At 45.9% G+C, this 27,784-nt stretch overlaps 1 protein-coding gene across 2 annotated transcripts in view; it reads left to right on the forward strand.

Moving 5' to 3' along the window:
• amotl1 (angiomotin like 1) overlaps positions 1–27,784 on the forward strand; it is a 128,723-nt gene that overhangs the window by 17,028 nt on the left and 83,911 nt on the right. The window contains exon 2 of one of the 2 annotated variants that reach the window (XM_008108081.3): positions 21,935–22,094. In XM_008108081.3, coding sequence (XP_008106288.1) covers positions 22,010–22,094 — 85 coding nt within the window. In that variant the 5' untranslated portion in view covers positions 21,935–22,009. Of the gene's footprint in view, positions 1–21,867; positions 22,095–27,784 lie in introns of those variants that run through there. The other variant, XM_062974557.1, reaches the window with a different exon arrangement.

Raw genomic sequence — 27,784 nt, forward strand, 5'->3', positions numbered from 1 at the left:
ACATGAGTAAGAACTGTAGTTACACCATACAGATCAGTCCACAGTTTTATGTGCATCAAATAGCCCATCCTTCTAGTCTCTAGCCTACTGGCACAAACATTTTCAAGCAGGGATCTTTGCCATAGCTTGGGAAAAGTACTTATCTTGAGTGCATCTCCTATAATCCCCAATTCTGAAGCATTGATTGCCAAACTGGCTAGGTAATCTGGCAGTTACAATCCCAAACACAACAAATACAGTTTTTTAAATCAATGTACAGCATTAATCTACTTGGCATACTGCAAGTCACTTCTGGTGTGAGAGAAACAGCCATCTACAAAGACGTTGTCCAGGAGATGCTCGGATATGTTACTCTCCTGCAGGGAGGCTTCTCTCATGTCTGGCACAACCTCGGGATCACAATCAGATACAGTGAAGACATCTGCCCTTGTGCTTTGCTACTCTGCCGCTGAGTACACATGCCCAGTATGGAATACATCTCACCACATTAAAACAGTGGACGTGGCTCTTAACGAGACATGCCACATTATCACATGCCCAACGCTGCTGGAGAAATTATACTGTTTAGCCGGTACTGCACCACTTGATATCCACCGGGAAACAGCAGCCAGCAATGAAAGGACCAAGGCACTGATATCTCCGGCCCATCTTCTATTTGACTATCAGCCAGCATGCCAACGACGTAAATCAAAAAGCAGAGTCCTAAGAACTACAGAGAAACTTGCAGGAACACCTCAGCAAGTGAGAATCCAAAAGTGGCAGGTAAAAAACCGGAACCTCAACCAGTGTCTGAAACCAATGAGAAACTCCTCCCTGGGCACACAGAAGACTGGGCACACGTGGAAGGCGCTGAAGAGACTGTGCTCTGGGACCACAAGATGCAGAGCCAATCTTAAGAAATGGGGCTACAAATTGGAGTCAATGACAGGCGAGTGTGGAGAAGAGCAAACCACATATCACTTAATACAGTGCAGTCTGAGCCCCATGCACAATGGAGGATCTTCTTACAGTGACAACAGAGGCACTTGAAGTGGCTAGTTTCTGGTCAAAGGAAATTTAGCATCATGCCCAGTTTTTAACTTTGTAGTTTTTATACATTATAGCTGTATTCTCAATTTGCTTCTGACACGATAAATAAATAAATTAATCCACTAGGCCTGTTTGTAAATGCTGGTTTTGTGCTTTATTATGTATTCCCCAAAATGGAGCAGGAAACTTTGCGTGCTAGGGTGCAAAGCTGTCCAAAATTTTTTGTTAGAATTCATCAAGTTAAACCATCTGGCAAGGGAGATGGCTCTGGATTGGAAAAGTAAAGATGTTACCCACATCACATATTTTCCCCTGCAGCAATATGTTAATTGAATGCTAATTGGAAAAAAATAAATGACTAGAGAGGGTGAGAAGTCTGCAACTGGACGTTTGTGTTTAAGAGCTAGTGCAGTGTGAATGTGGAACTTGGACTTAAGCGGCTGAGGGGGGAAAGGAAAGGGCCTGAAGCTGTTAGAAATTGTGGGCGTTGAAGTCCAAAACGCCTGGAGGGCCCAAGTTTGCCCATGCCCAAGCATGGCCAGGCTGTGGTGCAGGCTGGTAAGCAGCTGCTGCAATAAATCACTCTGACCATGAGGTCATGAGTTCGAGGCCAGCCCGTGGCGGGGTGAGCACCCGTCAATTAAAAATAAAATATAGCCCCTGCTCGTTGCTGACCTAGCAACCCGAAAGATAGTTGCATCTATCAAGTAGGAAATAAGGTATCACTTATAAAAGTGGGGAGGCAAGTTTAACTAATTAACAACGTTGGAATGAGGAAGTGAGGAAGTGCCATCAGAGTGGATGATGAAGCAGCTGCTCCCCCCTGTGGCCAGAATCGAACATCCCCTCAGGAGAAGGTTGAATTGCCTCTGCGTCTGTCTGTCTGTTGTCTCTGTCTCTGTCTTGCTTCGATGTGTTTATGGGCATTGAATGTTTGCCCTATATGTACATAATGTGATCCGCCCTGAGTCCCCTTCGAGGTGAGAAGGGCGGAATATAAATACTGTAAATAAATAAATAAATAAATAAATAAATAATACCGTATCTAAAACCCAGGGTGGGTTCTTTCTGTTCTAACCCAAATAATACCACACCAAAAGGAATGCTTTTACTGTGAATAAAAGATCAAAGCCACCTGTGTGGACTATGCTGCTCAAATTAAATTTTAAAACACCACAATCCAGTGTTCTGAAAGAATCCCTTATTGAGATCCTTCCAAAAAAGACCCAGGATCAACCAACAGAGATAGCAAAAATTAACCAAGTATCCACAGTGCTTTGTCTTGAATTATGCAAGATTGCAGACTTGTCTGGTCATGTAATATGTGCGATTGCAGACTAATCCCACAAGCCTTCTTCCTTATGAGATTTGGTCTCAGCCTATGCCCATCTCCTTTTTTTCCTGACAATGTGTGACACTAAAAAGAGTGCAGAAAGGCCAACAAAATTCTGGCACAGCTGTTCCTGTCCAAGGAATAATATTCAGTGGTGGATTGTTTTAAACTGGAGACATTCCAGGCCAAAGCTTCAGTGACCTTTGTTCCCTGGAATCCAGTTCTTAAAGATTAGAAGATTTCGAAAAATGCAGCTAGAAGAATAATTTACATAGTACAGCAATTGGTGGCACAGCGTAAACCACTAAGCTGCTGAACTTGCTGACTGAAAGTTCAGCGGTTCAATTCCAAGGAGCAGTGTGAGCTCCTGCTGTTAGCCCCAACTTCTGCCAACCTAGCAGTTCGAAAACATGCAAATGTGAGTAGATCAATATGTACTGCTCTGGCAGGAAAATAATAGCACTCCATTCAGTCATGCCGGTCACATGACCTTGGAGGTGTCTATGGATAATGCCGGCTCTTCAGTTTAGAAATGGAGAGGAGCACCAACCCTCAGAGTCAGACACAACTAGACTTAATGTCAGGGGGAAACCTTTGCTTTACCCCTAGCGATTTTTATACCGAGAAAAGGAAGCAAACGGTGAGGAGGAAGAAAAGGAGGAGGAGAAAGATGGAAAGGAAAGAAATGTCTCAAGTCCTGTTATTGGTTGAAAGACAGGATATACATTACTAAAATCACTATCACCACCACCATTATCCTCCAAGTCAGGGGAATGATGAAGGAGATTCACAAGATTCACCTTGTGGTTGTTTGGCATCTGGTGTCTGAGGACGTTATCTCATTCTGCCCAATGCTGGAACTGGAACAGTTCTTAATAAGAACTGTTTTTCTTTCTCTCAGATATAGGAAGAAATATGTGTTTTGAAACATTAACAACCTTAGATATGCAGATGATAACCACACTAGCAACGAAGGTCCACATAGTTAAAGCAATGGTATTCCCTGTAGTAACCTATGGATACGAGAGCTGGACCATAAGGAAGGTTGAGCGAAGGAAGATAAATGCTTTTGAACTATGGTGTTGGAGGAAAATTCTGAGAGTATTGTTGAAGGCTTTCATGGCTGGATTCACTGGGTTGCTGTGAATATTTCAGGCTGTAGGGCCAGATTCTAGAAGCCTTCTCTCCTGATGTTTCACCCACATCTGTGGCAGGCATTCTCAGAGGTACCTGGAATATGGCCCTACAGCCTGAAAGACTCACAGCAACCCAATCCTGAGAGTGCCTTGGACTGCAAGAAGATCAAACAGTCCATCCTCCAGGAAATAATGCCCAACTGCTCACTTGAGGGAAGCATATTAGAGGCAAAAATCAAGTACTTTGGCAACATAATAAGTAGACTAGAAAGCTTGGGAAGAGAATGATGCTGGGGAAAATGGAAGGAAACAGGAAGAGAGGCCGACCAAGGGCAAGATGGATAGATGGATGGTATCCTTGAAGTGACTGGCTTGACCTTGAAAGAGCTGGAAGTGGCATGGCCAACTGGTGTGGGCTGATCCATGAGGTCACGAAGAGTCGGAAGCGACTGAATGAATAAATAACAACAACCTGTTTTGAGATTCTGTGACATTTTGCATGTAACTGTTAGAGTCAAAGAAAAAATGTGTTGCTCTTCTTGTGTGCCTCCAAGTCATTTATGAACCTATGGGGGGAGGCACGTTTTGTTGACACTGAGAGAGAGTGATTTGCCCAAAATCTGTGGTGGGTTTCCATGGTAGACTGGTGCTTCGAACCTTGATCTTCTCCAGAACCGTAATCCAATGTTCAAAGCATTGCACCGCACTGGCTCCCTTGTTATATTAGCATGCATGCTTTATCATTTGCATTCAATGAGTCAATCAAGACTTCTTTAAAAGAGTGGCAGAACTTGTGTGGTTGGGTGTGGTGGAGCTGCAGAATGAAAATCCCATAAGGAATAATATAAAAGCAAAAAAAAAAAAAAGTTTGGGAAGGGATAAGAATAAAGAAATGGGCAGCATTTAATAATAATAATAATAATAATAAAACTTTATTTATACCCCGCCACCATCTCCCCAACGGGGACTCGGGGCGGCTTACATGGGGCCATGCCCAGACACCATACAATATAACAAAATAAAACAACATATCATAACACAATATAACAGTGCAAAAATAATCATATACAATACAGCACAAATCAGAGAAAACAGTAAAAAACAGGGCGGGCCACATGAACACTTAATTAAAAACTCGGGAGAGAGAGACATAGGAATAGGGGGAAACAGGGAAATAAAATGGTGGAGCAGTCTAAAGGATAAAAACCAAGGGGAATGGCCAGAGCAATATATTACATTTACTCCCCAAAGGCACATCGGAAAAGCCATGTTTTTAGATCTTTCTTAAAGGCTAACAAGGTGGGGGCTTGCCTAATCTCAGTGGGCAATGAATTCCACAGTCGGGGGGCCACAGCAGAAAAAGCCCTCTCCCTCGTTCCCACAAGACGGGCCTGGGACAGAGGCAGTGGCGAAAGGAAGGCCTCCCCGGATGAACGAAGGGAACGAGCAGGTTTATGGTAGGAGATACGGTCCCTAAGGTAGGTGGGTCCCAAACCGTTTAGGGCTTTATAGATGATGGTCTGCACCTTGAATTGGGACCGGAAAGTGAACGGCAGCCAGTGGAGCTCTTTAAACAGGGGAGTAGATCGTTCCCTGTAGCTCGCCCCTGTTATTAATCTGGCTGCCGAGCGCTGGACCAATTGTAATTTCCGGGCCGTCTTCAAGGGAAGCCCCACGTAGAGCGCATTACAGTAGTCCAGTCTAGAGGTAACTAAGGCATGCACCACCGTGGTCAAGTCAGACTTCACGAGGTATGGTCGCAGTTGGCGCACAAGTTTGAGTTGTGCGAAAGCCCTCCCGGCCACCGCCGACACCTGAGCCTCAAGCGTCAACGCTGAATCCAGGAGGACCCCCAAACTGCGGACCTGTGATTTCAGGGGGAGTGCAACCCCGTCCAGCACAGGTTGCCACCCAATACCCCGATCAGATGGGCGACTGACCAGGAGGGCCTCTGTCTTGTCAGGATTGATCCTCAGCTTGTTCCTCCTCATCCAGTCCGCCACAGCGGCCAGGCACTGGTTCAGAATCCGAGGGGCTTCCTTGGAGTTAGATGGAAATGAGTAGTGGATTTGCGTGTCATCTGCGTAGAGATGGCAACACCCTCCAAAACTCCGGATGACCTCTCCCAACGGTTTCATGTAGATGTTAAATAGCATGGGGGATAAAATAGACCCTTGCGGGACCCCACAGGTCAATGGCCAGGGGTCCGAGCAGGTGTCCCCCAGCTTCACCATCTGGGAACGACCCTCCAGGAAGGACCGGAGCCACTGCAGAACCGTGCCACCGAGCCCCATCCCGGCGAGCCTCCCCAGAAGGATACCATGGTCGATGGTATCGAAAGCCGCTGAGATGTCCAAGAGAACCAGCAGGGTCACACTCCCCCTGTCCAGCTCCCTGCGGAGGTCATCCACCAAGGCGACCAGAGCCGTCTCGGTACTGTACCCAGGCCTGAAGCCAGACTGCGAGCGGTCCAGAAAATCAGTGTCATCGAGAAATTCCTGGAGCTGCGTGGCAACCACCCGCTCCAGAACCTTGCCCAAAAACGGGAGGTTGGAGATTGGTCTGTAGTTGTTACAAATAGATGGGTCAAGCGAAGGCTTTTTTAGTAGTGGTTTTACTACCGCCTGCTTAAAGTAGGATGGCACCGACCCCTGAACCAAAGAAGCATTTATTATGGTCACAAACCAATCCAACAACCCATCTTTGGCCAGCTTGACCAGCCAAGAGGGACAAGGATCCAGAGCGCAGGTGGTCGCCCTCACAGACCCAAGAATCCCCTCCACGTCATCAGGAAGAACAAGCCGGAAAGAATCCCATAAGATCGAACAGACAGGTACCTCGGTTACCTCCGCTGAGACCACAATTGAGCTGGAGTCTAGCTCAAGGCGTATCTGAGCAACTTTGCCTGCAAAGTGGTGCGCGAAATCGCTGCACCCAGTTGCCAAGTCATCGGGAAGCCCCTGGACCTCAGGAGGCCGCAGGAGCTCCCCCACAACTCGGAACAACTCCGATGGCCTGTTGGCTGCAGACGCTATGCGGGCAGTCGTGAAAACTTTCCTGGCTGCTCGCAGAGCCACGGAGTACGCCTTAATAGCGGCTTTAGCCCGTGCTTGGTCGGACACGTCCCGAGATTTCCTCCAGATGCACTCTAGTCCCCTCCTCCTACGCTTCATCACAGCCAACTCCTCGGTAAACCAAGGAGTCGACGCGACTCTACGCAGTGAGAGGGGACGTTCGGGAGCGATCGTGTCCAATGCCCTTGATAGCTCACTATTATAGCGATCAACCAGGACATCGACAGGATCGCCAGTCTCCAGGACAGGAAGATCCCCAAGAGACCTCAGAAGTCCATCCGGATCCATCAGTCTCCTGGGGCGGACCATCTTAATGGGTCCACCACCCCTGCGGAGGTTAGAAGGCACGGCGATACTTAAACAGATCAGATGATGGTCAGACCATGACAATGGAAGAATGTTTTGCTCTTCCACTCTGACTGTCCCACCGTCCACAACAAAAACAAGGTCCAAGGTGTGTCCTGCCTGATGTGTGGGCCCAGATATAACTTGAGACAGCCCCATGGTTGTCATGGCAACCATGAAATCCTGAGCTGCACCTGTCAATGTGGACTCGGCATGAATGTTAAAGTCTCCCAAAACTATCAGTTGTTGGGAGACAAGGGCCGCATTGGAGACCACTTCTGCTAGCTCGGACAGAGAGACTGCTGGGTCGCGGGGTGGACGGTACACCAACAGAATCCCCAAGCTGTCTCGGGCTCCCACCTTCAGGAAGACACACTCGAACCTCGGGGATTGCGGAACGGCGCATCTGATCAGGGCGATGGACTGCTGAAAGATCACCGCAACTCCTCCTCCCCGCCCCCCAACTCTGGCCTGTTGATGCACCCCGAAACCAGGAGGACACAGCTGGATAAGATTCACACCTCCCAGCTCATCCAGCCATGTCTCGGTGATGCATGCCAGATCTGCCCTCTCATCCAGGATCAAATCCTGGATGACAGCTGTTTTACCATTGACAGATCTGGCGTTCAAAAGCAGGACCTTAAGGTTGGGGGGTCTGTCCTGAAGACTACCACACCTAATCCTCTCCAGGGTCGCAAAAACTCTGTTGCGCTTCTCCCTGGGTTGGTGGTGACCATGCTTTCTCCTCCCCCATATCACCTCAATGGAGCCACCTCCAGTCAAGCCCTCCTCCCCCTGATGGAAAAACTGGGCGGAATTGCCAGTTGCCGGGACTAGTCAACTGTCCTGGAAAGGAAAGCCTCCAAAAGTGCTTGTTTGTTTACAAAAGGAGCTTCTCTCCATTATTGGGAGAGAGGCATCGATTGATTTGGCCTCATCATGAATAGTAAGCCGACTAGACAAGAGTGGAGACTTGTTGTGGGACTGGGGGGTAGAACAAGCATGACTTAGCAATGGGGAATCTTGAACATCCATACTCGGCCCGATGTCCAAGGGGCGAATTAGTGGGTCTACTAGCACCCTCCTAAGAGTGATGCCCCACTGTTGCAGTTTAGGCCCACACAAATACAATTTATCCCTTAATATTTTATCTTCCAAGCCGATGATAAGACACAGGGAGCGGTTCCAGGATTGGTACTCCCTACAAAGCCAGTCGATAGTCTTAATCTTCACTTCCGACCGGCTTATGGATAAAATTTGAGAGAGAGATATCTGGACCGCTCGCTTAGAAGTCCACCTGCCTCTATTCAATAATGAGTCTGAAACTTCCACTGCAACCTTATTTGTTCGTAAAAGATGTTGAGAATTGCAGGAAGTATCCAAAGGTTGTTCAACCAATTTAGAGGACAGCTCATTATTCGGCTTCTGCAGGGCATTGTTGGTATCCTTCCTATCCATCCTCCCCATGCTCATTCCCCCAGATAAGGCCCCACCCCCCTTTCTAGTTACTCCAAGGCCTGATCCGACGACTGCCTTCTCCTCCTTAGGCTTAATTCCCCCACGGCCTTCCAGAGAGCTTAATTCCTTATTCATGTTAATGGGCCTGGTTGATATAGTTGTTATAATGTCCGTAGGAGAAGGATTTTTTACAATCAGGGAAATTCCTTTGAAGAGATGGTCAAGTTTCAAGTTCAGTATTTCCAGCTGTTGCAAGACGGTATTGAATGATTTTCCCAGCAGATCACATAGGTTTGCGAGTTCATTCTTCCCTGAAGTTTCCTTCCAACTCATTTCCTGTTACCTTCTCAGAGAACCTTCCTATAGTATACCACTCTACCACTCAATAGCCAATGCTGGGGAAAGCGAGGAGGGCAGTAGGCCAGCGCTGGGAAAAAGGGAGGGGGGCAGTAGGCAAGGAGTCCAGAGGCAGCAACAGGCAGACTGGCTGGAGATGTTTCTGGCCTCTTCTGCAGCACAACAGCAGGCCTCTCAGCCCTAAGTAGGGTTCAGCATCCCAGAACGCTTCATGTGTGTCTCTTTGGGCCCTTCCACACTGCCCCTAAATCCCAGGATCTGATCCCAGATTATGTGTTTATCCCAGGTTATCTGGCACTGGGGACTCATATATTCCAGTTTAAAACAGATAATCTGGGATTAAATCCTGGAATAAAGGGCCGTGTGGAAGGGCCCTTTGTTTCTGTGTGAGTGACTGCAGTTCCCATCATTCTCCATTCATACTCATTGAGTGTGATAGAATTATTATCTAACACATCTGAAGAGCACCAGCTTAGGAAAAAAACTGCTTTCAAACAGGAAAGGATGGTGTTGGATGAAAGCATTTGGCTTTCATAAACTGTTATGGGATTATTACATATCAGATGTGAGTTTCTAAATATAGTCTTCTGAAGGCCACTGTAGTGGAGAGACAAAGGGATTTGTGTTGCACTTTGCAATGAATGGGCTTAGGGAGCCTAAGCATATCTACAGCCCAGCCTTTATTTTCACCTTCACCAACTAATCCCCCAAAGTTACATAATTTTCAGTTTCTCTGAGCTCTGGCTTCGTGAAAATTCCTGGCGCTCCTCCCTCCCTTTGATCCTAGCCATTTTTCCTGTAGTTTTTTGCTGCCTGCTGCGATTTGGCTTAATAAATTTTGTGGAGGGTTCTGCTTTCTGAATTGTTGGCAGGCAGCTCACAGGCAGCAACGGAGCCAGAAGCTTTTGTGGCTGCACTTGAAATATTTTACTGGAGAGGAGCCGGTGATTTCATGTCTGTTGGATTTATTTTCATCAGCGACCAGCAGCTGGCAAGCAGATCTAAGGACATTTCAGTTTCATAGGCCAGCCACAAAAAAGTAAACTGGTTGCCCTAAGAATAAGGAATTAACATCTGTACTGGAGGAAGAAACTTTGCTGCAGGTTCACTTGAGACTGCCCATTCTGGAATATTTTTGGTGCCTGCCCATGATATCTGTTGAACTGATCTGGGCAATATGCAAAAGATCTGTAGATTATACTATAGATACTGCTTATGCTAGCAAGGGCAGGTAGAGCATCACTTTCCATATATTGATAGTTTGTAAATAGCTTCAACTGTAGTCAGCAACTCAGCATAGTCAGTGATGAAGAATGCTGAGAGCTGAAACTCAGCAATATCTGCAGGACCTCGTTGCTTCAGGGCTTCCCATAGGAGTCTTTCCTGAAAGGATACTGTATTAAAGAGCGATGTGTTGGTTGTATGAAGGTCAAGGGAACAAGACCCCCACTTCCCAAACAGCAGGAGAGAGAAACAATGCATCATTTATAGTTGATTTGCAGCAATGTCTGTGGACCATAACCTAGCAGAGTGTCACAGTGGACGCATGCTGGGCCCATAACCTGACAGAATGTGCAGTGGTTAGAGATCCTGTTTAAGAAGCAAAGGTATCAGTAGCATAGAGAAATGCAGTAAAGGTTTATTATAGGAACACTGTTCAAAGATAGAAAAAATACTCAGGGTGGTTTTTTTTTAATCGAGAAGTTTATTTACACTATAGAATCAATTGCATTGAAGGTAATTGAATTGGATGGCCCTTGTGGTCTCTGCAAACTCTGATTCACTTCAATAGCCATGTATCTATGTTGTGGAAGCATGGGAGTTGTAGTTTGGTGAGGCACTAGCATTCTTTGACACAGCAGACTAAAGAATTTGAAAAAATACAACTCCTGTGATTCCATAACATTGAGCCATACTTGGCTCGCTGGTGAGAGGGAGCCAGGAACAGCCCTGCCCTTCGGCACACTTCATTTGGTGTGGCTATTGGCTGTTAAAGTGATCTGGATCTGGAAATGTTAGTTATGCATACATAGTGTGCATCTACAATGTAGGATGAATGCAGTTTGCCACCACGTTAAATGCCATGGCTCAATGCTATGTTTTACAAGGTCTGTGCCAAAGATCCCTGGTAGCTCCCGTATGACAACTCTCAGGATTTCAATGGCATAGAGCCATGGCAGTAAAAGTGGTGGCAAACTACATTCATTCTACTGTAGATGCATCCTGGAGCTCTTAGAGCATATTGCCCACCATAAACATATGAAGGTCCCTCACATAGATGTGGACCTTGTTTTCTGCTGCTTCAGAAACTGGATTCAAATTATTAAAAATGAGATTTTTACGGGGGAGGGGGGGGGGGGGAGAGATTCAGCTAAAAATTAGGAACTAAGATGCACAATCTAAGGTACTGCTTGCAAAACCCACACAGTTTATAGTATAGAGAAAACCTACACACACTGATAGATACCTACATAAAAACTCCAATCATCACTCAATTAAAAAAAGAAGCACAATTAAAGCCCTGGCAGATTGTGCAAAAAGAATCTGAGAAACCCACCTCCTCCAAGGTAAACAGAACCACCTAAATTGGGCTCTACAGACCAATGGATACTCCAAAACAGACATCAGAAGAGCTGCAAGGCCAAGAGCAAGCCACAATAGTAAAGACAAAGATCCACCCTATCAAGAGAACAACTGACTGCACAGGGAAGTTGATGAAAAAACACAACCTACAAACTATCTACAGACCCACTAACAAAAATCCAACAAATACTACAGTCAGTGAAGGACAAGCGGGATCCTCTCACCTCTGCAGGAGTCTACCGTATAGCATGCATCTGTGGACAAGTCTGCATAGGGACCACATCATTGCCCAAACACAAATCAAGGAACATGAAAGGCATTGCAGAATAACTTAACCAGAGTAATTAGCCATAGCAGAGCCCTTGATGAACCAACCTGGACACAGATTATTATTTGAGGACACAGAAATGCTGGACCACTCTCACAACCACCATGTCAGACTTCGCAGAGAAGCCATTGAAATCCACAAGTATGTGGACAATTTCAACAGAAAGGAGGAAACCATGGAAATGAACAAAATCTGGTTACCAGTATTTTAAAAAATTCTAAAATCAGGACAGTAAATAAAGAACAACACTCAGAAAATGGGAATTTCAGACAAGAAACAATCAGGGCCAGCTAACACCTCCCAACAAGGGATTCCCCCAGGCAGGAAACAGCCAGGTTTTGAAGCTGCAAGGCCATTCAATGCTAATCAAGGTGGCCAATTGCAACATTCACACTTGCCTCAAGCAGACAAGAGTTCTTTCTCCCACCCGGGACATTCCACAGATATATAAACCCCACTCCACTTGTCTAGATTCCAGCAGACCTCACAACCTCTGAGGATGCTTGCCATAGATGTAGGCAAAACGTCCGGAGGGAATGCTTTTCGAACATGGCCATACAGCTCGGAAAACTCACAGCAACTCAGTGATTCCGGCCATGAAAGCCTTCGACAACACATAGGGTAAACTGTTCTGTCACCAAAGATATCTATGTAGAATGGGAGATGAAATGCATTGCTGCAGGCAGTGAAGCTTCTTTGTTTGGGTCAGCTTACACTGCTGGGTGGAGAACCCCTACCTTAAACAAAGGATCACTTTCTTTTCTCATTCTCTTTTTCTGGCTAATGTATTATTAACTGTTAGGTAGTTTCTCTCCACTTCTCCCTTGCCACTTACACGAAATTCCTCCAAAAGAAATGGAAGAGGAAACTCTTCAAACATGTGGCTGAGGTTAGCTCAAAGTTTCTAGAACTGCTGGATTATTCCACTTTTAAGTTAATGGATATTCTGAAAACTCTGTGTCATTTTAGAACAAGATCCTCGTATTGCCCAAATTTCCTCAGTCCTTCTGGTCCTACTGACATGCAAGCGATATAGGTGGGAAAGCGGTGTGATTGTGTAGTCTGGCATGGGAGAGCGTTGGACTAATGGCTCTTGTGGTCTTTTCCAACTCTGTGATGAAATCATGGCTCTAAATCAGTTGTACTACTCAAGTCATACAGCTGGGGAAAATGAGCATCTTTCCAAAGCAGTGCCAGGCCTTCCGGCAAGCATCGCAGAAAAAGCAGGGGAATTGCTTAGCTCATCTGATACATAATCACAGAGGAGGTGCTTGATTGTTCATTCTTGTTCCACTGGTTCCATTCTTGCCTATAAGCCTACTTTCTTAGCAAGCTCATAAGCTGACATTGCTATCTGGTTTTAAAAACTGGTTTTAAAGAATTTGTTGATGTGATCTGGAATCTAAGCTCCATGCGTGCCACTTTCAGGGCGGGCTCTACCATTAGGCAAACTTGTAATATTTTTTTTGTGATTTGAATGACATATAAGATAGGATTTCTCTCCCTCTAATCTATGTATTTGCTCTGTTTAGTACATGGATGACTTGGGGACTGCCATTGAATCCAATTTGTTGTAGGATATATTTCAGAGGATATATTTCGGAGCCCCCAATGGCGCAGAAGGTTAAACTGCTGATCTGCTAAACTTGCTGACCGAAAGGTCGGTGGTTCGAATCTGAGGAGCGAGATGAGCTCCTGCTGTTAGCTTTAGCTTCTGCCAGTGTAGCAGTTTGAAAACATGCAAATGTGAGTAGATCAATAGGTACCGCTCTGGCGGGAAGGTATCGGCACTCCATGCAGTCATGTCGGCCACATGACCTTAGAGGTGACTATGGACAACGCTGGCTCTTCAGCTTAGAAATGGAGATGAGCACCAACCCCCAGAGTCGGACACAACTAGACTTAATGTCAGGGGGAAACCTTTACCTTTACTATGGGAACCTCGTCTCCAGCACCATATTTCAAATGAGTTAATTCTCTTCCTGTCAGCTTTCTTCACTGCCCAACTTTGATGGCAACACATAGAAATCAGAAATGCTATGATACAGATGGTTCTGACTTTGGCATTCAATGACAGCGCTTTATGCTTGAACATTATATCTAGCTCTTTAATAGCTGCTCTCCAAAGTTCTGGTCTTCTGAATTCTTGACTTCTTTTCCATTTTGATTGATGGCTGAGAATGTAGAAACATTATGTATGTCTTCATCACAAATATAAACAATCCATGGTCATAATTTTTGTTTTCTTAATATTTAATATTAAGCAGTCTAATTCTGCTTCTAGATTCTTTCTCAATGTTCCTCAATGGTCTTGCAAGTCTTTGCTATTTCATGCTAATAATATCATGTCATCTGTGTAGCTTAAATTGCTGATGTTCCTTCCTCCAGTTTTTACACCTCCTTCTTCTGAGTCTAATCCTGTTTTCTGTATAATTTGTTCTGTATATCAATTAAACAGAGAGGATGACAGAATATAAAGTTGATAGGTCCAGGCTAGCAATAGGGCCAGGTTAGCAAAGCGGTTTAAACTGCCAGCTATAGAAGATCTTGTTGAGTGGAAGGTTGGCAGTCCAAATCTGGGTTGGGGTGAGCTCCCGCTGTCAGCCCAGTTTCTGCTCAGCTAGTTGTTCGAAAGCAACTAGGTAAGTAGATAAGTAGGTACCGCTTTGGTGAGGAGGTAAAAGCCGCTCTGAAAAACATGCTGGCAAAAATTTGACCTGGAAAAGGCATCTATGGACAACAGGCTCTTTGGTGTGGAAAATGAAACAACAGCACTTCCCCATGGCTAAGTCGAGCACAGCTGGATACCTGAGATGAAAAGAGGGAAGCCTTGCATCTATTTATGTACTGTCTGTCTTTATCAATTGTATAACAGCATTGAATGTTTTCCATATATGTACCTGTAATCCGCTCTTAGTCCCCTCGGGGAGATAGAGCAGAATATAAATAAAGTATATATATTATTATGGACTCCCATCTTAGTCAGAAATCACCCTCTTTCCCCATATGCTGTCTTGATAATGGTCTGTTCTCCTGTTCTCCTCAGGACAACTAAATGTTGTGACATCCCTATTTCCCTTACAATCATCCATAGATTCTCACAGTCTCCATGTTTGTGCTGTAATTTATAAAACACCTACTGACCCTGTCCTTTGGTGTACTCCATTAGCTATGCATGTTAGTATTATGATCTTAAGTATCTCTTCCTTTTCTGAAACAAATTTGGACACTGGGAATTTTTGCTCCATATATGATAATGTCTTGAGGATCACTTTGCTTGTGTAGGATATTAATACAGTGCTCTGATGGTTACAGCAATTCTTGTTTTTCCTTTTTAGTGGGAGATTAGAATACATTGAGCCTTTCCATATTTGTTGGCACATTTTTGTTAGCATTTAGATGGCACCTGAATTTCTTTTTAAAAATTATATTTAATCAAAATATGTAAATGAATTTAAAACACCTATAATACTATTTTGGTCATTAGGTGGCAGGCTTCCCTAATCAGTGCATAGGTTTGTTTGGTTTGGTTTGGTCTGCTTATTTCCTTATTCCGAGGATAAGCTCAAATTGGTCCTCCTCCACATTTTATGTTGGAAATAGCAAACTCCCAAGCCTCTCACTATTTATTTGTTAATGTATATATCTGCTAACCTGTGTCAGAACCCTGCTACTAGAGCCTGGATGTGGCTCTGAGTTTCAGGGTCACTGACATTGATAAGACACCTGCGGCTCAGGACTTGGAGAAGAAACGGCTGCTGGACTTGGCGGGGAATTTGCGCGGGGTTTTACTGAGCGGGAAGAGACTGTTCAAATGAGGGGGAGGGTATATAAAGGAGGGTTGGCCGTAGTATCCCATTCTTGGCTTTTCTGATGTTCATGTTTCCTACAGTAAAAGTTTCTGGTGATATCACAGAGAGTCTTGTGTGTTCATTCAGGAGCGGCTGTGGTGAGCTGACACTAAGCCAAGAATACGGACACCATCCCGCTGTAGCGGTGAGGTGTAACATGCAAGTGGAGGATGAAGAGCTCTTGGGCGCAGGAGGAGGAAGGTCGGAAAGGGCCACTCCCGAGCTGGACGCTGAGTTCCACCAGCTGGCGGCCCTGGCGTCATCCACCGCTTATGCCCAGCCAAATGGGGTAACCCAGAGGCGTGGAGTGGTGCGGGGAGACAGCACCGGAGGAGAGGAAGGTTCACCTTCCCCAGGCCCACAAAGGATGGTGTTTCTGGAGGAGAGGATGTCGGCGATGGAGACCACCCTGGCAGTGATGTCGAGGGCGATGGAGCGCCTGGCGGTTTTGGCGGAGCCGGAGAGAGGAAGGGAACTTCGGGCTAGCTCAATGTGGGACGTGAGCGTGGGAAGCAGCCAGGGCTTTGCAGACCTCCCAGCACCGAAGGGAAGGGAAATGCGAAAGGAGCCCGGTGCCCGGCCCAAGATCCAAACAAGCCTGACGCGGGTGGAGGAGAGTGACGACGAAGGGGAAAAGCCTCCGAGAATCCCGGCTACGCTCCCAACTGAGACCCTGGTGCCCCTGGCGAATGCCGGGCGTGGCACAGGGCCAAGAGAAGCAGCAGCGGGGCCCACTGGTCCGCAAGGGGGCTTGCGACGGGCGGAGAATTGGGGATTGCCACCACAGGGACCCCTACCGAGACGAGAGGAACTAAGGATCGAGTTTGGGGGAGAGTCCTCTGAACTGGATTTTTTCCTGACCACGGTGAGGGGCTATATGGAGGACAATGCTCACACTTTTAGAACGGAATCCAGCCGGGTACGGGCCATTGGTGCAGTGTTGAAGAGGGGAGCGGCCAGCTGGTACGTTCAACTGCACGCGCGGCGCGACCCATGTCTGGGGTCACTCCGACGCTTTATGGGGGCCCTGGAGACCCGTTTCCGAGATCCACTGGAGCAGATCCGGGCGAGGGAGAAGTTGAAGACCGTCTCCCAGGGGCAGAGGTCAGTATCTGAGTATGCAGAGGAGTTCCAATGCTTCGCTGAAAAGGTGCCGGAATGGTCTGCAGTAACAAAGATAGAACTCTTCAAAGAGGGTCTCAGGCGGGAGATCCTCTCCTGGGCGGTGCATCGTGATGAGCCTGACACACTGCGCGGATGGATTCAGCTGGCGGGGCGCATCGAGACATCGCTGGCCCAGGCGAGGAGGCACCGAGGAGGGCTACAGCAGCGGCCGCAGATGAAAGAGGGGAGCCGGAAGGAGGGATCAACCCCAGCCGGGAGGAGAACGGAGCCGACAGGGAACGTGAGCACCAGCAGGAGGGGCTGCTTCGTGTGCGGCCGTTTGGGCCACAGGGCTGCCGAGTGCTGGCAGAGAAAAGGGGAAGGCGGAGGCCCGCCCAAACCAAGAGCCGTGGCAGGGAAACGCGCCGAGGAAGAACCACCGATGAGGCACCACTCGGGGGGGTTGGTAAGTCAGGACAAAGCCATGATAGTGGTCCCCATTCAGCTTGAAAGTGGCAGCAAACAAGCAACCTGCAAAGCATTTGTGGATTGTGGATGTTCCAGGAACATCATCTCCCCTGAATTAGCCGAGGGATTGGGATGCGAAAGAACGAACCTAGAATCCCCAATAGCTTTCTCGCAGTTGGACGGATCCACAGCATCGGGATCATTAGCTAAGTACAGTGCCGAAGATGTAAAGTGTAAGATAGGGAGTTGGGAAGGAAAGGTGTCATTTGTGATATCACAAATAGCCAGCTATAATGTTATACTAGGCATGCCATGGCTGGGGCAGGCCAACCCGCAAATCAACTGGGAGGATAAGAGCATGATCTTCAGGATGAAGTTGGAAGAAGGGAGCCAGGAAGTGGAGAGAGAGCCGGGGAAAAGGGGGGAGGAAGACTCTATCAGGATAGCAGAACTGGCAGATAAATTACCCCCAGAGTATCGGGATTTTGTGGACGTATTTGATGAGAAGGAAGCAGACAGTTTCCCACCGAAGCGGAGAGTTGAAGTGAAGATAGAGCTAGTCCCAGGAGCAGAGCTTCCCAAGGCAAAAATATACCCAATGTCGGCTAGGGAAAAGGAGGAACTGAGAAAATACATTGATAAAAACCTAGCGAGGGGTTTCATAGAGCCTTCAAATTCCCCTCTAGGGGCGCCTGTGTTGTTCAGGCGGAAAAAGGACCAAACGCTGAGGCTCTGCATTGACTACAGGGGCCTGAATGCAATCAGTTCTGTAAATAAATACCCCCTACCCTTAGTGAAGGACTTGATCGCCCAGTTATCGGAGGGACAGATATTCACTAAATTGGACTTAATTGAAGCGTACCATAAATTGCAGATCAAACCAGAGGACAGGTGGAAGACGGCCTTCTCCTGTGCATTCGGATTATTCAATTATCGTGTGCTCCCCTTCGGTTTGTGCGGCGGAGGTGCCGCGTTCATGCAATTAATCAACGAAGTGTTGCATCCATTGTTGTACAAGGGGGTCTTTGTTTTTTTAGATGACATATTGATAATATCTCGGACTAAGGAGCAACACATAGAACTAGTCAGGGAAGTCCTGCAAAAGTTGAGAGAAGCAAAACTGTATGCGAAGCTTGCCAAGTGCGAGTTCAATAAAGACCAGATAGACTTTCTGGGGTATAGGATTTCCTCCCAGGGAGTGGCGATGGACCCTGCGAAGGTAGAAGACGTGAGGGGGTGGGAAGCCCCCAAAACACGGAAGCAGCTGCAATCCTTCCTAGGGTTCGCAAACTTCTATAGAACATTTATCAAGGACTTTGCGCGCCTCACTTTGCCATTAACGGATTTGTTAAAGACTAAAGGCAGGGGAGAAACAGCCAAAGTGAAGGCCCCAGGGGCCAAACTGACATGGACAATAGAATGCCAGGAAGCTTTCGAAGCCCTTAAAAAGCGTTTTACTGAGGAGCCTGTCCTACAGCACCCTGATATGTCTAAAGCCTTTGTATTACATTGCGATGCATCAGACCGGGCATATGGGGCAGTTCTGCTACAGAAAGACGAGGGGGGGAACCTGAAGCCATGTGGCTATCTGTCAAAAAAGTTTAGCGATACAGAAAAAAACTGGCCAATTTGGGAGAGAGAAGCCTTAGCTATTCTAAAAGCACTAGAGTGCTGGAGACACTTTCTGGAAGGAAGTGGAACACCGTTTGAGGTGTGGACTGATCATAGAAATTTACAGTATCTAAGATCCCCTCGTAAACTATCAGCGAAGCAAATTAGATGGGCCCAATATTTCAGCCGTTTTGATTTCAGACTCAGATTCTTCCAGGGGAAACATAACATACTCGCTGACGCTCTCTCTCGGATGCCTCAGCACGGGGGAGGAATTCAGGAATCTGAAGGGAGCCTATTCCTAGATAAGCAATGGGGCCTGGCAGTACTAACTCGAGCACAAGCGGCCAAAGAAAACAAACGTACTGCCATTTCCACGGGGGGAGGAGAAATATGGGAGGAAGAGTTGAAGCGAGCGTATGGAATGGACAAATGGTTACAAACTAACAAAGAAAAGGGAGAATTGTGTGGGGATTTGGTGTTTGTAAATAAGAAATTGTATATCCCTGAATGTTTAAGACGAGAAATGTTAAGGAAGTACCATGATAACAAAGGTGCGGGTCATCTAGGCCCCACCAGGACTATTAAACTGTTGGCCAGACAATGCTGGTGGCCCGGAATGAGGAAAGACGCCAGGGGGTACGTCACGCAGTGTGAATTATGTGCAGAGGGAAAAACACCACCGGGGAAGCCCCAGGGGCTATTGCAGAAGGTGGTGGAGCCCATGAGGCCATGGGAATGCGTAGCCATGGATTTTGTAGGCGAACTACCCCCCAGCAGAGGCCACAGATACATTTGGACAATATTGGACCTATTCTCAAAACAGGCACACTTTGTGGCCCTGCCAAAACTCCCTTCAGCTGAAAAACTTGCTGATTTGTATGTGAAGCATGTATATCGCCTACATGGGTGTCCCGACAAAATAATTAGCGACCGGGGAGTCCAATTTACTGCAAAATTTTGGGGAAAATTCTTACAGCTGTTAGGAGCAGAAAGGAACCTGAGCTCGGCCTTTCATCCCGCGACCAACGGGGGGGTCGAACGTACCCAACAGACACTGTGCCAATTTTTAAGGATGTACACCAATTATAGACAGGATGATTGGGCGGACCTTCTACCGTTTGCTGAGATGGCTTTTAACGGGGCCGTACATTCGGCCACAGGTCGTGCCCCATTCGAAATAGTATACGGACAGGAGGTGGCACCTTTCCCCAGGCTACCCGAGTGGAAGGAAGGGGAGGGCCAGACCGACGAGGAATGGCCGGCCAAAATCAAGCAAGGGTGGCAAACCGTGGTAGAGGCATTGCGGGAAACACAAAAGAAGTACAAGCTCTTTGCGGATCGTAGGCGCCGAGAGGGGGACAAATTGGGCGAAGGAGATCTGGTTTGGCTGAGCACAAAAAACCTAAAATTGGGATTCCCATCCAAGAAATTGGCTCCACGCTATATAGGACCATTCAGGGTAGCAAAAAGAATAAACGAAGTGACCTATGAGCTGAGGCTACCCAAGGACCTAGGAAAGATACACCCGGTATTCCATTGCAGCCTGTTAAAAAAGTATAAAGGAACTCTGGACGGCGGAGAACAATAGTTGTGTTTAATCTTTTCCTTCCAGGATGAAGGGGAGGAGGACGCCATGTCAGAACCCTGCTACTAGAGCCTGGATGTGGCTCTGAGTTTCAGGGTCACTGACATTGATAAGACACCTGCGGCTCAGGACTTGGAGAAGAAACGGCTGCTGGACTTGGCGGGGAATTTGCGCGGGGTTTTACTGAGCGGGAAGAGACTGTTCAAATGAGGGGGAGGGTATATAAAGGAGGGTTGGCCGTAGTATCCCATTCTTGGCTTTTCTGATGTTCATGTTTCCTACAGTAAAAGTTTCTGGTGATATCACAGAGAGTCTTGTGTGTTCATTCAGGAGCGGCTGTGGTGAGCTGACAAACCTGTATTCTATTTGTGTGTTGATTTGCCAGCTGTCCCTCTTTGGTGTGGGAGGGACTATAGACAAGTGATTCTACTGAGCATGTTCAGACTCAGGACTCCATTTTGTATCCAGTATGTGTTTGGTCTTCAGTGGAAATAAGTTCACTCTTTTGCATCAGATCTCATTGGAGGTGGATTCATGTATGTTGTTGTTTGGACTTCAATATAGAAGTGTGCTTATGGACTTCAGTGTGTACAAGTATACTTAAAGATTATGAACTATTGATAAAGAATAACACCCCATGTACTCAACACAGAGAAGCTACATCCTATTCATAACTAAACTTTAATAAGAAATGTGCCTGTATAGTGAATTAATACAAAATGACAAGATATGTTATTTTTCAAATAATACTTTTTTAAATCTCTGAGTGCATACTTTAAACTAAAAGGTTTTTAAAGGGAGTGTATATGTTTTGGACAATTACAACAGCAATTACAATTTTTAAGAAACAACCATCCATTGCTAGCCAAATATATTTTTGTAGTGGTATGTCTTTGTCGTTCGCAGTTCAAAGGCATGGCTCTTCAGTTTAACAGCTGAGTTACCTGTGTGCCATTACATGAATGCTTGTGAATATCACTTGTTCAAAGAGTAGATTTCTAACAAGGTCATGCTTTTCTTCACTAATGGTTTTCAAAAGGTGGTCTCTACATATTCATGGAGATTCACATTTCCCAATTTGCTATGTGCCTAGAGACTGGGTACCGTTATTTTCCAATAGGTTATGCAATATTTTAAACTCAGTTTTATTGCATCTGATATATTTGAAGTCAGAAGAATACTCTTTGGGATAGAGATACAGGTATGTCCATTCCTCCCTGCTGTAAGGCAGTCCCCATTACATACATACAGAATATCTGGATCTTTCCTTTGCAATGTCATAGCAGAGAATAATAGCAGCAGGCTGAGATTCCATTCAAACAAGGCAGGCACAATGTGCCCAACCCTGACAACTGTGTAAATTTGCTTGAAGGTATTGAATTCAGATATATTTATTATTGCTACTCATGCAGTGCATTGCAATGAAATACATTTTATTGTAGCCAGTTTTTCTAAAGCAGCACAGCCAATTCTTTATACGTGCGACAGAGGAAGGATAAGAAGATCTGTTTTGACTTCCTCTGATAAAATGTGACCGGCCTTTGAGATTAAAGTGAAAGCCTGAAATACATCGCAGCATTTCCATTTCTATAGCAACGCTCTGCTCTTTCATATCTAGAAATCAATGGCAACTGTAGTTAAGTGTATGCTGTGCTATTTTCTTTGGAAGGACCTCCTGCCTGGTTTTTGACGTCTGGTGAAGCTGTAACTGTTCACAAATCAACACTTGACTTTGCACGGAAAGATGGATTTGAGTGAAGAATGGAACTTGGATGATATCAGCTGGTTGACCCAAAGCGGGATTTTTCAGTTTGCCAACGTATTGAGAGGTATGTATAGTTGTCAATTTTCTCAAAGTGATTATTAGCTCTGACTTGTCTTCAGTCTCCAAGGAGCCAAGAGCACTGTTGTTGCAGATACTGGGCCCTTTCATGCAACATAATAATAGCCCCTTGATATCACTTTAGTTGCATCCTATGGGATCCTAAGATTTGTCGCTTGACATGGCACCACAGCTCTCTGGCTGAGACTTCTAAACAGTTTCCTAAACTACAAACTCCAGGATTCCATAAAATTAACTATCTCGGTTAAAGTAGAATCATGGCACTGCTGTCATGTAGTTTGCATGGACCTTTAAATCATACAGAAACTGAATAAAATTAAAGGTTTAAACACTTTTTCCTGGAGGACTGCCGAGACATGATCTTTCCTAAATTGATACTAAAATAAAACAAAACAAACCATGTACCTATTATGAATAACACTGTGAATTTCAGGAGGTCGCAGTTCTTGGAGAAAAGTGGGATAAAGACTGAATAACCAAACAAATGTGAAATACTGGGTTGCTGTGAGTTTCCAGGCGCTATGGCCATGTTCTAGAAGCATTATCTCCTGATGTTTCACCCACATCTATGGTAGACCTCCTCAGAGGTTGTGGGGTCTGTTGGAAAACTATGCAAGTGGGGTTTGTAAATTTGTGGAAGGTCCAGGGTGGCAGAGTCTACTGTATACCATGCATCTGTGGATACGTCTGCATAGGAACCACCAAATGCAGTGTCCAAACATGAATAGGGGAACATAAAAAGCACTGCAGACTGGTTCAAGTGAGAAGATCAGCCATAGCGGAGCATTTGATGAACCAACCTGGACACAACATATTATTTGAGAACACAGAAATGCTGGACTACTCTAAGAAGCACCATGTCAGACTACACAGAAAAGCCACTGAAGTACACAATCATGTGGACAATTTCAACAGAAAGGAGGAAACCATGAAAATAAACAAATCTGGCTACCAGTATTTTAAAAAACTCTAAATCAGGACAGTAAATAAAGAACAATACTCAGAAAACAGGGAAAATCCAGACAGGAAACAACCAGGGCCAGCTAACACCTCCCAACAAAGAAGTCCCCCAGGCAGGAAGCAGACAGGCCTTGAAGCTGAAAGATCATTCAGTGCTAATCAAGGTGGCCAACTACAACATTCACACTTGTCTCAAACGGACAATAGTTCTTTCTCCCACCCTGGACCTTCCACAGGTATATAAACCCCACTTGCCTAGTTTCCAACAGACCTCACAACCTCTGAGGATTCCTGCCATAGATGTGGGCAAAACATCAGGAGGGAATGCTTCTGGAACATGGCCATACAGTCCAGCAAACTCACAGCAACCCAGTGATTCTGGCCACAAAAGCCTTCGACAAAAAATGTGAAATATTTCAGCCACAGATGGTGAGGTGCATCAAGTATAGAGCCCACCTGGGAGACTAGAGTGTACATATTTGGCTACAAAACCCATTGTGTTGCTTTGAGCAAGTGGCACTCTCCCAGCCTCATAAGAAAGCAGTGTCTGTCCCCTTATAGGCAAATCTTGGCATGATGACCCTGTGATTGGTTCACTTTAAGATTGCCATTAATTGTAAACAACTTGGAATCACAAACAAATTACATCACATATAGACAGGCCCACAAACTGGCTCTTTTCAGTACTACTAATAAGACCAAGAAGGAGGATGCCAAGCAAGTCACCTGTCAGGCATGAAACCTTGAAAGGAGTTTTTTTTGCATTGAAAATGAACTGGGATGGGAACAAAACAGCCAAACTGCATTGAATAGAAGGGAAAATTCTAAAGGGAGACACCAAGATGGATCTTTACTATTTAAGCAGCAAGTACATGGATTTGTTTTATGAGTTCAGTCTCCTTGGTTAAGCTCATTTCAGTAGTCTGCTGAGAAACAGACAGCATTACATTTTCTGTAAACCACGGATGAACACTGTGATACACTATGTGGTGGTTTCCAACAGTATGCATATAATAAAACCTGCTTGTCTCAGCAGGTAAAGAGCTTTTTGTTTTGTGTAGCAGGAAAGGGCTTTGTTTGGGCATTTGTCCATCAGCATGGTAGGCTATGTCTATTTGGACAGTTTGTGGCTTTGCCTGCTTTCCTCGCCTCTCATTTTTTCTCCTCTCCTGGTCTGGTGGCTTTAGGGCACAGAACCCAATTTGCATTATTCTGTTCTCCAAAAACATTAAACCAGAATTCCCAGGTCTGCAAATAAAAGGGGACAAAATGTCCATGTCCTAGAATGCTTGCAACACAGACATTCCAAATTGATTTGGCAAGAACATCCCCAGTTCATTCTCTGCTATCCTGATTTCTCAAGGACTTTTCAAATGTGCTGAGTTGCATCTATATTGTAGAATTAATGCAGTTTGGTACCACTTTGGAATCATGAAATTTACAGTTTGGTGAGGCATCAGCACTCTTTGGCAGAGAAGGCTAAAGACATCTCCCATTATTTCATAGCATTGAGCCACAGCAATTAAATAACCTTCTCTGCCAAGGAGTGCTGATGCCTCACCAAACTGTAAATCTCACAATTCCAAAGTGTTGAGCCGTGAAAGTCAAACTGGTGTCAAATTGTATTAATAATATAGTGTAGATGCACCCCAATTTTCAAACTGGATTCAAGGTGCAAAAGTAATTAGTTCTCAATCTCATTTAATTCAGCAGCAAAAAAAAGGAGAGAAAAATGCTGGAGTCATTCCTAGCTTTGGAACAAGGCATCTTGTGTTGTGTGACTACTTGAGTTGCTCCTTGAGTTAAGCAAAAGGAATCAGTACACCTTGAAAAATCAAGTAAAAGGGAGACTCCTTCCCATTAAGAAGGGCTTAATTTGAGAACATCTAATTTGAATTACGGGGCTGCGACTTCTCTTCTCGTAATATTGGCAAAGTACAATGACACATAAGTATTCCAGTTTTCATCTGTGAAATCTTGGAGGGTATGGCAACAGAACTTGGAAGGGCTGCTATCATGTTACTACACAGTATCCTGAAGTGTAAAGATACATAATTGAATACTAGGATAGCCCATGATGCTGTAGTCCCTATTTCTATGTATGATTATGAAAGCTGGACAGTGAAAAAAGCCAATAGGAAGAAAATCCACTCATTTCAGTTGTGATGCTGGAGAACAGTTCTGTGGATACCATGGATTGCTAAAAAGACCAGTGGTGTCAGAAGCAAATTGAGAATACAGTTGTAATGTATAGAAAAACCAGAAACAAAGTTAAAAACTTGGCATTATATTAAATTTCTTTTGACCAGAAGCTGGCCACTTCAAGTGTTTCTGATATCTTTGCAAGAAGGTCCTCAATTGTGCATGTGGCAGGGCTCAGGCTGCATTGTAGTAAGTGGTCTGTGGTTTGCTTTTCTCCACACTCACATTGGCTCTGCATCTTGTGGTGCCAGAGTGCAGCTGGTTCAGTGCCTTCCAAGTCGCCCAGTCTTTTGTGTGCCCAGGAGGGAGTTTCTCATCCGGTATCAACCACTACTTGAGGTTCTGGGTTTTAGTCTGCCACTTTTGGAGTCTCGCTTGTTGGAGGTGTTCCTGTGAGTGTCTCTGTAGATCTTAGGAAGCTATTTCTTGATTTAAGGCATTGTGTGTAGGCTGATATCCAAACGGGCAATGGCCAGAAATGTCACTGCCTTGGTCCTTTCATTACAGGCTGCTACTTCCCAATGGCTGTCAGGTAGTGCAGTATCGGCTAAACAGTATAATTTTTTCAATGGTGCAGGGCGTAGACATAATAATAATAATAATAATAATAATAATAATAATAATAATAAAACTTTATTTATACCCCGCCACCATCTCCCCAACGGGGACTCGGGGCGGCTTACATGGGGCCATGCCCAGAACAGTACAATATAGCAAAATATAAAACAACATATCATAATACAATTAAACAATACAATAAAATCATGTACAATGCAACACTATATATATATATATATATATATATATATATATATATATATATATATATATAACAGGGCGGGCCGCATGAAACACTTAGTTAAAACTTGGGGTGAGAAAAGGATAAGAATACAATCACGGAGAACAGGGACATAAGATAAAAAACAATCTAGAGGATAGATGTTGGGGGAGTAACAAAAGAAGTGTGTAATAGTTACTCTCCGAAAGCACATCGGAAAAGCCAGGTTTTTAAATCTTTCCTGAAGGCTAAAAGAGTGGGGGCTTGCCTAATTTCGATGGGCAGTGAGTTCCATAAACGGGGGGCCACAGCAGAAAAGGCCCTCTCGCTTGTTCCCACCAGGCGGGTCTGGGATGCAGGCAGTGGCGACAGGAGGGCCTCCCCTGATGATCGAAGAGATCGGGCAGGTTTATGGTAGGAGATACGGTCACGAAGGTAGGTGGGTCCCAAACCGTTTAGGGCTTTATAAATGATGGTCTGCACCTTGAATTGGGATCGGAAAGTGAACGGCAGCCAGTGGAGCTCCTTAAACAGGGGAGTAGATCTCTCCCTGTAACTCGACCCCGTTATTAATCTGGCAGCCGAGCGTTGGACCAGTTGTAATTTCCGAGCCGTCTTCAAGGGAAGCCCCACGTAGAGCGCATTACAGTAGTCCAGTCTAGAGGTAACTAGGGCATGGACCACCGTGGTCAAGTCAGACTTCACGAGGTATGGTCGCAGTTGGCGCACAAGTTTGAGTTGTGCGAAAGCCCTCCCGGCCACCGCCGACACCTGAGCCTCAAGCGTCAACGCTGAATCCAGGAGGACCCCCAAACTGCGGACCTGTGATTTCAGGGGGAGTGCAACCCCGTCCAGCACAGGTTGCCACCCGATACCCCGATCAGACGAGTGACTGACCAGGAGAGCCTCTGTCTTGTCAGGATTGATCCTCAGCTTGTTCCTCCTCATCCAGTCCGCCACAGCGGCCAGGCACTGGTTCAGCATCCGAGGGGCTTCCTTGGAATCAGATGGAAACGAGTAGTGGATTTGCGTGTCATCCGCGTAGAGATGGCAACGCCCTCCAAAACCCCAGATGACCTCTCCCAGCGGTTTCATGTAGATGTTAAATAGCATGGGGGATAAGATAGACCCTTGCGGGACCCCACAGGTCAATGGCCAGGGGTCCGAGCAGGTGTCCCCCAGCTTCACCATCTGGGAACGGCCCTCCAGGAAGGACTGGAGCCACTGCAGAACCGTGCCACCGAGCCCCATCCCAGAGAGCCTCCCCAGAAGGATACCATGGTCGATGGTATCGAAAGCCGCTGAGATGTCCAGGAGAACCAGCAGGGTCACACTCCCCCTGTCCAGCTCCCTGCGGAGGTCATCCACCAAGGCGACCAAAGCCGTCTCGGTGCTGTGCCCAGGCCTGAAGCCAGACTGCGAGCGGTTCAGAAAATCAGTGTCATCGAGGAACTCCTGGAGCTGCGTGGCAACCACCCGCTCCAGAACCTTGCCCAAAAATGGGAGGTTGGAAATTGGTCTGTAGCTGCTACATACAGATGGGTCCAAGGAGGTCTTTTTTAATAGCGGTTTTACCACCGCCTGCTTAAAGCAGGATGGAACTGACCCTTGGACCAGGGAGGCATTTATAACAGCCACAAACCAACCCAACAACCCATCTTTGGCCAGCTTAACCAGCCAAGAAGGACAAGGATCCAGAGCGCAAGTGGTCGCCCTCACAGACCCAAGAATCCCCT

This window comes from Anolis carolinensis, chromosome 3, assembly GCF_035594765.1.
Source record: "Anolis carolinensis isolate JA03-04 chromosome 3, rAnoCar3.1.pri, whole genome shotgun sequence".
NCBI classification, from domain to species: Eukaryota; Metazoa; Chordata; class Lepidosauria; order Squamata; family Dactyloidae; genus Anolis; species Anolis carolinensis.